Source organism: Ovis aries, chromosome 15, assembly GCF_016772045.2.
Source record: "Ovis aries strain OAR_USU_Benz2616 breed Rambouillet chromosome 15, ARS-UI_Ramb_v3.0, whole genome shotgun sequence".
NCBI classification, from domain to species: domain Eukaryota; kingdom Metazoa; phylum Chordata; class Mammalia; order Artiodactyla; family Bovidae; genus Ovis; species Ovis aries.
This window is the reverse complement of record NC_056068.1, coordinates 45,490,218-45,505,208: the sequence shown is the minus strand read 5'-3', so window position 1 is coordinate 45,505,208 and position 14,991 is coordinate 45,490,218. Positions and strand designations below refer to the sequence as shown.

Sequence of the window (14,991 nt, the reverse complement as noted above, 5' to 3'; positions counted from 1 at the left end):
CAAAAAAGTAATTACGGGGACTTCCTGGTGGTCCAGTGGCTAAGAATCTGCCCTCCCAATGCAGGCAGCCAAGCTGATCCCTGATCAGGGAACTACATCCCTCATGCTGAAAATAAGACCCAGCACAACCAAATAAATGAGTACACAAATAAATAAATGTTTTTTTAAAGTTAGCATTATTTCTAGTAATAGGTGGAGAAGTCAAACACCATGAATCTTTGAAGAAGGGGGAGACATAATAGGTATAAATAGAAATTTTCTACTGTTTTTCCATCTGACTCCACTCAATTGCCTCAGGACCCCTCTCACTTAACCATACTATGAGGGTATTAAGTGTGCATCAGAAAATGAGTGTGTGGATATGATCCAAATTGTTTTAGCAAATACAGTAACAAAGTGGGAAATGAATCATAAAGAGCAAGACTGGAGAAAGAAGAGACATCGCCCATTTCAGAACACAGGCTCTGGTCTTTCTTCCTTGTGTCTTATTCTCAGATAACACAAGACCTTTTCTCTTACAACTGAAATCCTGATTGTGCTTCTTTCCCTGACACTAAAAGGAATCCCAACAACAAATCTACAATCAGACTCTTCAATCAAGAGTCTCTCGCTGTGACCACAGCCGGGGGTTCATTCCTATATCAATGGCTGAAGGAAACTGGACAAGAGTAAGTGAGTTTATCCTCATGAGTTTCTCTTCCTTACCTACTGAAATACAGTCATTACTCTTCCTGACATTTCTATTCATCTACCTGGTCACTCTGCTGGGAAACAGCCTCATCATTCTGGTGACCTTGGCTGACCCCATGCTGCACAGCCCCATGTACTTCTTCCTCAGGAACTTGTCCTTCTTAGAGATTGGCTTCAACCTAGTCATTGTGCCCAAGATGCTGGGGACCCTGATTGCCCAGGACACAACCATCTCCTTTCTTGGCTGTGCCACTCAGATGTATTTCTCCTTCTTCTTTGGGGTGTCTGAATGCTTCCTCCTGGCCACCATGGCCTATGACCGCTATGTAGCCATCTGCAGTCCCTTGCACTACCCAGTCATCATGAACCCAAGGACATGTGCCAAACTGGCAGCTGTCTCCTGGTTTCCAGGCATTCCTGTAGCTACTGTGCAGACCACATGGCTCTTCAGCTTTCCATTCTGTGGTATCAACAAGGTGAACCACTTCTTCTGTGACAGCCCTCCTGTGCTGAGGCTGGTCTGTGCAGACACAGCACGGTTTGAGATCTATGCCATCATTGGAACCATTCTGGTTGTCATGACGCCCTGCTTGCTGATCCTATGTTCCTACACTCGAATCGCTGCTGCCATCCTGAAGATTCCATCGGCTAAGGGGAAGCATAAAGCCTTCTCTACCTGCTCATCCCACCTCCTTGTTGTCTCCCTCTTCTATGTATCTTCAAGCCTCACCTACTTCCGTCCAAAGTCCAATAATTCTCCTGAGAACAAAAAAGTGCTATCACTGTCCTACACTATTGTAACTCCTATGTTGAACCCCATTATCTACAGCTTGAGAAATAATGAGGTGAAGAATGCCCTTGCTCGGACCTTCCACAAGGCTATGGGTGTCAGAAACTGCTTTCTGTAGACATTCTGAGGTGGAACTAAAGTTTATAAAGTGAAGAACAATCAATTCCATGTTTGGGATTCCTCTCTGCCTCTGTTTTCGTCTTTTCTGGAACAAAACCCAGCTGCTGAAATGGCTGTTGAAGTGAAGGGAAGGAGCACAGAGATATATTACACCTATCATTATTATGTGCCATTTTCCTCTGTTTGCCCAATATGGACTTAACATTCCTTATCTTACTGGTACAAATGCTATTTTGAAACTTCTACGACCAATATATTCTCAGTATTTGCTTTGCTAATGTGCACCAATGTGACATACACTGGGGACAGTGTGAAATTTCATCTAATGTGAACTTGGGGACGTAAGAGTCTTCTTGATACTTTACTTCGTGTTCTGCAAGACTGACTCCATCAGTAGAAATAAAGGCATAAATCCCCCATGCATTATTTGTCCCATTTCTTCATTTCATTTCACATACCTGAGGCAGTTTTGGCTTTAAATTTGTTTGTATTTAGCATGGTAGAGAAAAGTGGATCACTAATCCCCGCAACTATCCTTTCATAACTCCAATATCCTTAATCACCTCCTTTCAGGCTATTTTTCTGAGATAGAATGCTCAGAGTTTCCGATTTTCACTCTTGTTCCATACTGAGGTTTTTAAGCTTTGTTGAAGTAATTCCAAATTTTCACAAACTTAATTTCAGGCATGGTGCTGCTTTCAAGGCTTGCAATGGATCCTAGCTGTTCCTATATGTCTTATTAACAACTGTTATGCTTTGCTTACTTTAGTGCCTTTTAATTTTCAACTTTTGTCTAAGTTGCTATGAAAGTACAAAAGACCATAAAACACAATTACTGCATTCAGAAGTTTATCATTTCATCAACATTTGAAATTATGAAAGAAAAACTATGAACTCCTGAAATAATGAAATATTATACAACATAAAATGGCCTTGCCTGTGTTCATATTCCACTCTGCCATTTATATTTTGGGTGAATAGAGCAAAGTCAATAACTCTTCATACCTTTTTCCTCATCTGTAAAATTATGCAAATAATAATCATACCTATCCTATAGGTTTTTAAGACTAGATATTAATAATGTATTTATGACAGCCCATGCATATTGCAGATTCATATATAGGTTTCGGCTCTTAGCAATTACCTCCTCTGAATACATTTATGAACTTCCTTCTAATAATCTCTGACAATTATAGACATATTGCATGCACATTTTTATAATTATTTTTATCACTTAATGTCATTACCGAGGTTAACAGATTAGGCACCCAACAAATTATTAGGATAGATAAAACACTTTTCTTATCTAAAAACAGGTAATTGTGGTTAACTTCCACATAGAGTTGGTATAAGGACTAAACTGGGTAATGAATATAAAGCTCCTGATACCAATCATAAACATTTATTTTCACACTGTGACAATTATTTGTAAGAATAATATTTGAGTGCTATAAAACATGTCACCATCTGTAAGTGCCATTACTTTATATGCTTTATATGCTCCATAATTCATTGTTTCTTGTATTCCAGTATAAATGGTAATGTAGTGAACATTTTAATATTTTAAGTTTTTTTTTAAAGTCTTCTTCAGCTACCATATTGAGATAATATTCCAACAGTAGAATAGTGGGTCTAAGTCCCTGAAATTTTGTTTATTTTTCCTTTAATTTTTGATCTATTCCTGTGATTCAAGCATTGTGTTCGTTAGTATTTCCAGTGATAAATAGGCATAACTTTTAATGGCAAAGAGGACAATTCATTAAGTAACTATAATCAGCCAAAATGTGTAATCACCTGATAAGTGCTTCAAAATATGGAGGAAAAAATGGTAAAGGTGAAATGAAAAATAGATAAATCCATATACAGTGGGAGATTTCTATACTCATTTCTCATTAATGACTAGGACAAGTAGAAAGAAAATCAGTAAGAACATAAAACAATTGAGCAACACCAGAATAAACTAGTCCAAAATGATATTAAAAGACACCATACTACACTTCTCATACCAAGTTAGTGTCTACTTATCATTTAGGAGTAAACTCCAGTGTTTTCTATCAATCTCTCTTAGATTCCTCCAAGCAAATCCAATTTCACTCTCCTTTGAACACATGTGGCATCTAGCATGTGTTAAGCTCAGTTAGCACTAAGTTAATAAGTTAGCACTGTTAAGCATTAAAGATATCACAATTGTATTTTTCATATGCATAGAGGACACAGTCAGGACAGTTCATCATTCATGCTTGTATTACTGAGGCCTAGTCCACTGCCTGGAATACAATGGGTACTTGGTTATTAAATCAATGATTAAATGTATAACTCCTAAATAGTTTCCCTAGCTCTGAAATGTGAATTCCAGGTTTGTAGCTAAATCCAAGATATCTCTGCTTGGGTGTCAAAGCATATATCTAGCACCATCCTCCCAGACAATTTCCAAATCTTAAAAACCTTTTTCTTTTTAATTCTCCCTCTTTTTGACCTCATCATTTGCTGACATTTTCTTTCATTTCATCAGTTGATATTCACAGACTGAATCTTGGTGTAACAGTAAACCAGGTGCTGCCCTCCCAGAGCTCCTGGTTGTGAGACAGACAAACACACAAACAGCTACAGAATTAAAAAGTGCCGTGCAGAGTGCAGTACCATGCTGTAATTCTGCACTTCAATAACAGCTATCACAGAAGAGCTCAACCAGTCTCCTAATCCTGCTCATTCTTCCCTGGCAAAAGTCTTCTTGCGCAAACATTGACTCAATTCACATTTTCATTGCCAATGCCATTATACACTATTATACGACAATAGCCAGGCCCTCATTTCTAAATTATTATCATGAGTCTCCCCAGTGTTCTCATTGCTTCTGGGCACTTCCCATTCCTGCTTTACACTCACTAATAAGTACTGAATTTACAAGGATGAGCAAAACAGAGTCCTTGCCTCAAGGACATTACAGTCCACTGGAGAGGAAAAGTATTAAAGAAAGAACTGCACAAATAATTATAATTACAAATTGAAATCATTACTATGAAGGAAAAGAATATTGCTCTGGAAAAAGAATAAAAGGAGAGAGTCATAATTTATAAGCATGATTCAGAGAAGACTTCACTGAGGAAGTAATATTTAGAGTGATATAAGAAAATCATGCAGGAGTTCACCAAGTAAAAATAAAAAGGAAAAATACTCAAAGCAAAAGAATTAGTATAAAGATTCTAAATCAACGATTGCAGAAATAGTATTGTGGAATGATAATGATGTTGGCTCATCATATAGTCAACTGGAATGCTCTTTCCTCACCCTAATGGAAACTTTCAAGTCTCAGATCAGGTAGTATCTTGATGAAACTTGCCTAACATGACATTCACCTAGGTTTATCAAGTTTTTCATACTTAAACTTATTTCCTCTTCACAACAGGTATTGGGACATTGAGTAATTTTAGTATCTTTCTCTAGATCATAAGACTAAGAATTAATGGTGGAGGGATGAGATAAAACTAGAGTATTATTTCAAGTATTTTCATTAAAATTTTAATAAATGTACATGATAAAATTAAGTACAAAATAATATATAGTCAAAAGATTTCCTTCTCAGGGTTTACCTCTGTGCTTTCCCACTTTTCTGCACCAAGGAAACAATTATCATTAATTCCTTGTGTATCTTCCTAGCAATTTACTATTTATATATTTTATATGTATATATGTGTAATGTTAGTTCTATGAAATATATAATTCTATTTTATAATTTTTGTAATATTTATATCATGTCCTTTATTTGAAATGGCTTTTATTTCAAATAAAATTTTATCTTGGAGTTTATTCCACATTAACATAGTATATTCACAGAAAAATAATATTACAATGGGAAATCTATCACTTTTAATCCATCACCTATTGATGGAGTTAAAATAGTTTTGACATTATTTGTTAATAATTGTACTATACTAAGAAATAATTTAATCTTTCCTGTGGCCCAAAACTGTATGATTCTTAAGGCCTAAATCACCAGCTCTATCCTGTACTGCTCTCTAGACTTTTCAAAACCAGTGGCCTCAATTAACTTGATCAACCTTTGGACAAGGGCTTATATCATCTGCTTATATGACAGCCTTAACAATGACTATCCTCCTATTAGCAAAAAGACAAAAAGATTCTATGAGAAGTCCCTTCTTTCAGCAGTTTTCTATTTCTTCCATCCTGAATTTGTGTATAGCAACTACTTAATCTTAAGTACTTAATTGTTTCTTTGTTCAATGCCTGGATTTCTCCATTCAGATGTAAGCTTTAGGAGCACAGGGACTTTTTTTGTTGGTCATTTCTCTAAGGGTCTAGAAAAATGCCTGGCATGTAGTAGTTAGTCAATATTTGTTGATGAACAAACACTGGCTATTGCGAAGGTTGGAAGTTTATTAGAACATGATATTCATGATATAGTAATACATATGTTATAATAGGGCTTCCCAGGTGGCTCAGTAGTAAAGAATCCACCTAGAATGCAGGAGACCCAGGTTTGATCCCTGGGTTGGGCAGATCTCTGGAGGAGCAAATGTAAACCCACTCCAGTATTCTTGCCTGGAAAATCTCAGAGACAGAGGAACCTGGTGGGCTACAGTCTGTGAAGTCGCAAAGAGTCAGATAGGACTTAGTGATGAGCACGCACACACACACGCACATGCTGTAATAGAATACATTAAAATCCTTTTTAATAGATCCCATCCTGTCATATCAATCCTGTAAAATAAGCATGGTATCTTTGTCTTAGCAATATGGAAATGGAAACTCAAGAGAGTTTAATAACATTGCTAGGCATCACAAACCAGAGATTTCTAGTGCTGGGATTAAATTTAGGTCACTTAGAATCCAAAACGTTTATGCTTTCTCTATACAATATCACATTCCTAGAGAATGGTTTTCCTTTCTTGAACTTCATCCCATTGGCATCTGACATTCCTTAGGGTCCTGAAGTCAAGAAAGGTCATGTACCCTTGAGGAAGGGCAGGAAGAGGAGCTAAGCTGATACCAGAAACACCTGGGGGAAATGCAGGTGCCAGCCCTTCATCTGGCTCTGAGGACAAAAAAGGCACATCTGGGAACAGATCTCCTAAGTCAGGACTGGGAGCAGGGCCAGCCCATTTAGTCTGCTCACTCACACCCGACACAGAGAAGGCTGCAGTGATCTGGCTTCAGGTCTGGTCGTCAATGGCTCATCCAGGAAAGGGAGCAGGACCTCCCTGGTACTTATTCTGGTTCTTCTGACAGCAGAGCCAGAGTTCGTCAAACTCTCAGGAGCCTGCGTGAAGCATAGGTATCAGGTAGAGCTGACCAAGGCAGGTCTCCCTACTGCGCACAGGTAAGGATCTCATCAAGGGCCAAATCACCCCAGGCCCATCTCAAGGTTCAGCTGCTCAACTAGACAAGGTTTGGTGGAATGCCAGAATTCTATTCCTGTGTCCATACTGGAAAAATCATATCTGCTTTATGTTTCCCTGAGCCTTGATTTCCCCTTTTTTTTTTCTTTTTTTTTTTTTTTTTTTTGTTAGAAAGCAAGATCTGAGACCACAAGAAGATTCAGATTATCAAAGTTATTGTCCAACTGAGACTGCAAATCTTTCTGGTTCAGAAAAATTCCAGTCTCTGAAGCTTTGACAGGACATACACCTTTTCTAACTCTGGACTTTCCTCTAATTAACTCAAGGAAGACTTGCCTCAGTGGAACATTCATGAGGCAGAATGCACTATTCTTTAGCACAATTCTATGACTGCAGAAAGTCCAGAAAAGTGAGTTCCTCCTCCTGGGACAGTCAGTCAATGATTAACAGAAGGCCTAGAGTCTGACATACAAAGTGAAGTAAGCAAGAAAGAGAAAAGCAAATATCGTATATTAACGCATATATGTGGAATCTAGAATATGGTATAGATGAACTTATCTGCAAAGCAAAAATAGAGACACAGATGTAAAGAACAAACATATGGATACCAAGGGGGAAGGGGAATGGGATGGATTGGGAGATTGGGGTTAGCATATATATACCACTATGTATAAAACACATGGCTAATAAGAACTAACTGTGTAGCACAGGGAACTCGATGCTCTGAGGTGACCTAAATGGGAAGGAAATGCAAGGAAGAGGGGATGGATGTGACTGATTCACTTTGCTGCACAGCAGAAACTAACACAACATTGCAAGGCAACTATACGCCAATAAAAAATAGATAAGCAAAGAAAGAAGAATGTTCCTATGGAAGTTGTGGAGTGTCTGGCAAGGCGTCTGTGCATTGACCATGGACCAGAAGGTTCTGCAGTGTCTTCCATCAAGACAGTCTGCCATCTCTCCTGCCCAGCAATTTCCAGAAATTCTATGGGAAAGCCAATAGTCCATTTCATCTCTACTCCCTCCTCCTTCCCGGTCCTTCTCCACCAGAACCACTCAACTTTCTGAAATTCTTGTAGTCATTTATTATAAATAGCTCAGTCTGGATTTTCACTGGGCTTGTTCTAAGTATTAAGCAGTTCCTTGTCTGAAAGAGTTTGCAAATTAAACTAGAAAATTCTGATTCAATAGATAATTAGAATAGAAAATTAAAGATAATTATTTTTAAAGCCAGGAATAACCCCATCTGGAAGGAGCACAGCGAAAACATACCTGAGTTTTAAAAAAGAGAAGGAAGAGGTCAGCAGGATAAAGGAGGCAGGTGTGCCAACAAGTGAAGTTGTGTGAAAAGATACAAAGCCAGACTGGCAAACTTCCAGCTAGCCTCCTGTTTTATATGGCGCATGGGCTAAAAATGGCTTTTAATTTTTAAAAATGATTTAAAAACTCAAAAGAAGAATAATAGTTCATGGCATCTGAAAACTATATGAAATTCAAATTTTGATAAATAAAATCAGTATCCAGATATGCTCATTTGTTTAGGTTTTGTATATATTTGTGTACCTGTTGTTTTATGGGCTTCCCAGGTGGCTCTAGTGGTAGAGACCTGGATTTGATCCCTGGGTGGGGAAGATCCTCTGGAGAAGGGTGTGGCAACCCACTCCAGGATTCTTGCCTGGTGAATCCCAAGGACAGAGGAGCCTAGCAGGCTATAGGCCCTAGGGTTGCAAAGAGTCAGACACAACTGAGTGACTAAGCACAGCACATTATAATATAGATTCAGTGTTTTGAATGCGTGCATTAGTTTAGACATTGTGTAGTTGCAATAGAGATCATATGGTCCATACAGCCTAAAATATTTTGTCTGTCCTTTTATAGAAAAAAAATATCACCAACCTCTGTACAGAATCGTGAAGGGAAGTAATTCATCCAATAAGTGCAAAATGATGATAAAAGACAAAAGGTGAGACCTAAAATGTATTCTGTGCTCAAAAATGTAGGCCTTGTTGAAAACCCGTGTTGCCTCTACTATTTTTTTTTTCATTATGATTCTAATTTCAGGACCTGAGTTTTCCTGCTGTGCAAACAATTTACCAAATTCCTTAGCCAAGAAATTACTTAACCTCTCCAAACTTCAATTCATCCATTAGCAACATAGGGAGGAAAATAGTAGCATCAAAATCAGACAGTTGTTGAACAGAAGACTATTAAAAAAGTAAAAGTACTAGCATAATTCTATTACATATTCAGCAAATAGTAACAACATACAGTCATCATTTTCATTTTTATCATTATTGCTTTGCTGCTGTTATATAATAAAACGTAGCTCACTGTGGAGTGCTTGAATAATCAGAAAATAAAATTAGGAAGTAACTCATTCCCCACCACGTAAAGGTGATTTTTCCTAAAACTGGTATATTCTTTCAGTTGTTCTTCCTACTTTTTTCTTATTTACAAAGTTTGAATTTACATGTACACATTTATTCTTGTTTTTTAATTTTAATATTATGTCATGGATGTTATTCAATAGCATTTCTTCAAAAAAGGCTTAGATGATTACATGATATTTTCTGAAGTCTTAGGTCATAATTGACCTAGTCAGTTATTCATTAGTGATTGTTTCCAGTTCTGACACTATAGAGATACAACACTGAATATGTTTATAAGTGAAATCTTTGTCTAAGGCTCTGATTATTGGTTTAAATTGGAAACCCCAAGTTCTTGAGACAGAATGTATGAACACTTTAAGAGATTTCATTTAAATTGTCTAAATTGCTTTTCAAAAAAACTATACAATTTTTTACACAAAAATCAAAGATATTTTCTACCATACCACCTCCCGTATTAGCACTGAGCATTGTGATTATTTTTACTTTTCCAAGTTTGATGAGCAAAATTGAATTCTAGTGTTGTTTATTGATTTGTCTAATTTGTATTTCGTTTTAGTACTGGGAAAATAGACTAATTTTATATGTTCATTTCTTATTGATATCTCTGGTGAATTGAATCTTCATTCCCTATGTTTTTGAGGGAGAGAAATCATTTTTAATTGAAGTATAGTTGATTTAAAAGGTTTTATTAGTTTCAGATGTACAGCATAGTGATTTATTTAGTACTTTTATAGATTATATTCCTTTCAAAGTTGTTACAAGTTAATGTCTATAACTCTCAGTACTATATATCCTTGTTTCTTACCTATTTTATACATAGTAATTTTCTTTATTTTTTAAATGTTTATTTTTTTAAATTTATTTACTTAAATTGGAGGTGAATTACTTTACAATATTGTGGTGTGTTTTGCCACACATCGACAGGAATCAGCCATGGATGTACGTGTGTCCCACCATCCCGACCCTCCCCCACACCTCCCTCCCTACCCATCCCTCTTAGTTGTCCCAGAGCACCAGCTTTGAGTGCCCTGCTTCATGCATGCAAACTGGACTGGTCATTCTGTTTTACATATGGTAACATACATGTTTCAATGCCACCCTCCCACATCATCCCACCCTTGCCTTCTCCCACATAGTCCAGAAGTCTGTTCTTTGCATCTGTGTCTCTTTTGCGGTCTTGCATATAGGGTCATCCTTACCGTCTTTCTAAATTCCATATATATAATCTATACTTTTATAGATTATATTCCATTCAAAGTCATTACAAGCTAATGGCTATAATTCTTAGACTATGTGATATACCCTTGTTTCTTACTTATTTTATACATAGTGATTTTGTATCTCTTAGTCTCATACCCTTAGTTGGCCCCTCCCTCTTCCCCCTCTCCTTAGTAACCACTAGTTTGTTTTCTATATCTGTGAGGTTGCTTCTTTTTTGTTATATTCACTGACTGAGTGAGTGAAGTCGCACAGTCGTGTCCGACTCTTTGCGACCCCATGGACTGTAGCCTATCAGGCTCTTCCACGCATGGGATTTTCCAGGCAAGAGCACTGGAGTGGTTGCCATTTCCTTCTCCAGGGGATCTTCCCGACCCAGGAATCGTACCCGGGTCTTCCACATGGCAGGCAGATGATTACATTCACTAGTTTGTTTCATTTTTTTAGATTCCTTACATAGTGATATCATACAATATTTGTCCTTCTCTGACATGTCACTAATCATTGTGTTTTCTAGGTCCATGCACATGGTTTCAAATAGCAGAATTTCATTCTTTTTATGGCTGAGCAATACAGTCCATTATATATAGGTGTGTGTGTGTGTGTGTGTGCACAAATACTTTTGAATCAATGTTTTTATATTCTTAGGATATATACTCAACAGTGGGATTGCTGGGTCATACGGTAGTTCTCTTTTGAGTTTTTGAATAACCTCCATCCTGTTTTCCATGGTGGCTACACGAATTTACATTCCCACCAACAGGGCACAAAGGCTCCCTTTTCTCCATATACTTGCTAGCAAATTATTGTTATTTGTAGACTCTTTGATGATAGCTACTCTGACAGGAGTGAGGTGATATCACGCTATGGTTTTGATTTGCATTTATCTGATTATTAGCCCAAGAATACTGGAGTGAGTAGCCTATCCCTTCTCCAGCAGATCTTCCCAACCCAGGAACTGGACCAGGGTCTCTTGCATTGCAGGGAGATTCTTTACCAACTGAACTATCAGGGAATCCTCCCAATTATTAGACCTGTTGAACATCTTTTCACAGGCTCATTAGCCATCTGTACATTTTTGGGAAAAAATTGTCTATTCAGGCCTTCTGCTCAGTTTTTGATTGGGTTGTTTGGCTTTTTTGATACTGAGTTATACAAGCTGTTTATGTATTTTGGACGGTAACCCCTTGTTGGTCCTAATAATATTTGCAGGTATTTTCTTCCATTCTATGTGTTGTCCTTTTGTTTTGTTGGTGGTTACTTTCATTTTACAAGGGATTTAATGTTCATTAGGTCCCATTTATTTTTGCTTTTATTGATAATAGTTTTCCTTAATGCTCTTGTGACCCCTCCGCAGACCAGTAGACAGTTTTTATTATTTGTTAAATAATAATAATTTGTTGAATAATAATAATTTGCTTTATCTGTCACTACAGATAAAATTTCAAATTTATCATTGTGTTTTAAAATGTTAAGTATTGTTTTGGGTAGCATGAGTATTTCATTTTAATATTTGTGTTTATTCAAATACAAAGATTACAATATCAAGATAAGTAATATAGATACATGAAACAAAAAGAAAAAAGTAAAAACACTTATAACCACTACATTAATATTTTAACATTTAAATGAGTACAATTGAGTTTTTCTATTTATGGATATGGACTTCCCTGATGGCGCTAAAGAATCTGCCTGCAATCCAGGAGACACAGATGTCGGTTCAATTCCTTGTCAGAAAGATCCCCTGGAGAAGGAACTGATAACCCACTCCAGTACTCTTGCCTGAAAAAGCACATGGACAGAGGAGCCTAGCAGGTTATAGTCCAAAGGGTTGCAAAAAGTCAGATACAACTGAGCACATATACACAGAGCACACATTTACGGGGGTAATTTATATTTTAAAATAAGTATCTTCACACTAAACATATTATTTTGTAACATACTCAATTCACGTATATGCCTCCATGTTATTAAATATTCTTTTATAACATAATTCTAAATTTCAGCTTAGAAATTCACAGCAGAGATATAACAATTTATTTAACCAACTTGCTGGTTTTGTTCTTTTGGTTCATTTGTTTGCAACTACACTATCATAAATAAGGTTGAGAAAAACATTCAGGTAAACACAATTTTCACCCAAACAGTCTAAAGTTGCAGGTAAGATATTGTTAGTTCAAAGTGTCTTTGATTTATATTGGGAGATTTATTTGTCATTTCTTACCTATCATGTTTATTTCCCTTAATTTTTAACATAACTGAGTACTGCAATTGTTTAATCTTATTTTTAATTTTTACTTACTTTTTAGTAACCTTGAACATCTTCCCATGTTTTAGAGCCATTTTGATTTCAAATATATGATTATATACTTTGCATGATTTTTTTCTTTTCCCAATGTCTTTTTTTTTAAGAATTTTTTTTATTGTGGCGAGAACACTTAACATGAGAACTTTTAAAAACATTTTGATTATACAAGACAATTTGTTAACTATAGGCACATTAGATTTTTAAAAGTAATTCATCTGACAAAACTGAAACTTTATACCCTTTACACAGAAACTCCCCTTTTCTTCTTCCTTCAGTTCCCTGGATGTCAATATTCTACTCTTATAGTTTCAGGCCTTACATTTAAATCTTAATCCATTTAGCTTTAGCTTTTTGATTTGTGTAAGATAGTTTTGTGTTTTTGTGTGTAGCAGAAAAGGTCTTTTTGTTGTGGCTCTTGTGACTTTACTTTTTCATTTTTATTTGTTTTCTATCTGAATGGTTAAAGAAAAATTTCCCTATCCTCAAATTTAAAAGAAAAATAGCACAAAGATAAGGACACACTGGTATGAGTATATTTCCATTTATTTTGTTGTATACTGAGGAATACTTTGAGTTCAAGTGTTAGCTTAGTTATTTTGATATTTTTCCCAGTCATTTATTCTTGAGTGAACTTCATAATTTCATATGGCACCCTAGAGGTTTTGCCTGTCTTTTAGCAGACTTCATATTCACCCCTGTTGCCTAGGAAAGCCTTCATAGACTGCAGTAGGTACCCCTATTTCTCATACATCCCACCAAAGGTACTATGTATTTCCTGTATCATGCCCTTCATTGTGATTTAATATAACTGATTATTTGAACATCTCCTTCATTAGATTCTAAAGTTAAAGGAAGCAATCAATCATCATATCACCAGTACCTCAAAAGAGGTAGAATATATATTGATTTTTTTCATATCATTTAAGGCTCTAGCTCTTATTCATATAAATCAGGTAGTTTACTCAAAACAGTTTTTCTTTGCACATTGACTCTAATGTTCCTCATAATTTTTGCACAATTTTTATGAGAATCTGTTTCTTTTTCTGTTTTTGATTTGTCCAGTCTAGAAAGAGAAGTAGTTGGAACTCTTGGGACATACTCACTATCTACTTAGGTATACTAAAATACTCCTCTCAGATTTTAATTTCGAAAGCCAGTGGATATTCTGGGTCCTGACAATCAATTGTCAATTATAACTTTGCTGGACTGAGGAGAAATATCCTAAGACGGTCATCTCATAATCTGATTAGACAAGAAAGAATAAGCATTATATGACATCAGGTACTCTGTTTGTACATTGAAAGGGGGGGAAACTTGCATTAAAACTGCTACATCTTGTCTTTGCATCTCCTTACCACTTCTTCTACTACTTTGAGTCACCTCAAAACAAAGCATGATAAAACAGTTGAATTTTTCTATTTATATACCCTCGCAAGTTGTTTTAGGATTACAGTCCTTAAATATGTACAAAAAAGTAATTACGGGGACTTCCTGGTGGTCCAGTGGCTAAGAATCTGCCCTCCCAATGCAGGCAGCCAAGTTGATCCCTGATCAGGGAGCTACATCCCTCATGCTGAAAATAAGACCCAGCACAACCAAATAAATGAGTACACAAATAAATAAATGTTTTTTTAAAGTTAGCATTATTTCTAGTAATAGGTGGAGAAGTCAAACACCATGAATCTTTGAAGAAGGGGGAGACATAATAGGTATAAATAGAAATTTTCTACTGTTTTTCCATCTGACTCCACTCAATTGCCTCAGGACCCCTCTCACTTAACCACACTATGAGGGTATTAAGTGTGCATCAGAAAATGAGTGTGTGTGGATATGGTCCAAATTGTTTTAGCAAATACAGTAACAAAGTGGGAAATGAATCATAAAGAGTAAGACTGGAGAAAGAAGAGACATCGCCCATTTCAGAACACAGGCTCTGGTCTTTCTTCCTTGTGTCTTTATTCTCAGATAACACAAGACCTTTTCTCTTACAACTGAAATCCTGACTGTGCTTCTTTCCCTGACACTAAAAGGAATCCCAACAACAAATCTACAATCAGACTCTTCCAAACAAGAGTCTCTCGCTGTGACCACAGCCGGGGGTTCATTCCTATATCA

The 14,991-nt window shown here is 36.5% G+C and overlaps 1 protein-coding gene across 1 annotated transcript; it reads left to right on the top strand.

Moving 5' to 3' along the window:
• The first annotated feature begins 635 nt into the window (after positions 1 to 635).
• Positions 636 to 1,598, top strand: LOC114118262 (olfactory receptor 10A5-like). Its single transcript, XM_027979017.1, has one exon. The coding sequence runs from the start codon at positions 645 to 647 to the stop codon at positions 1,596 to 1,598; it is 954 nt and encodes a 317-aa protein (XP_027834818.1). The 5' UTR covers positions 636 to 644.
• Positions 1,599 to 14,991: the final 13,393 nt, after the last annotated feature.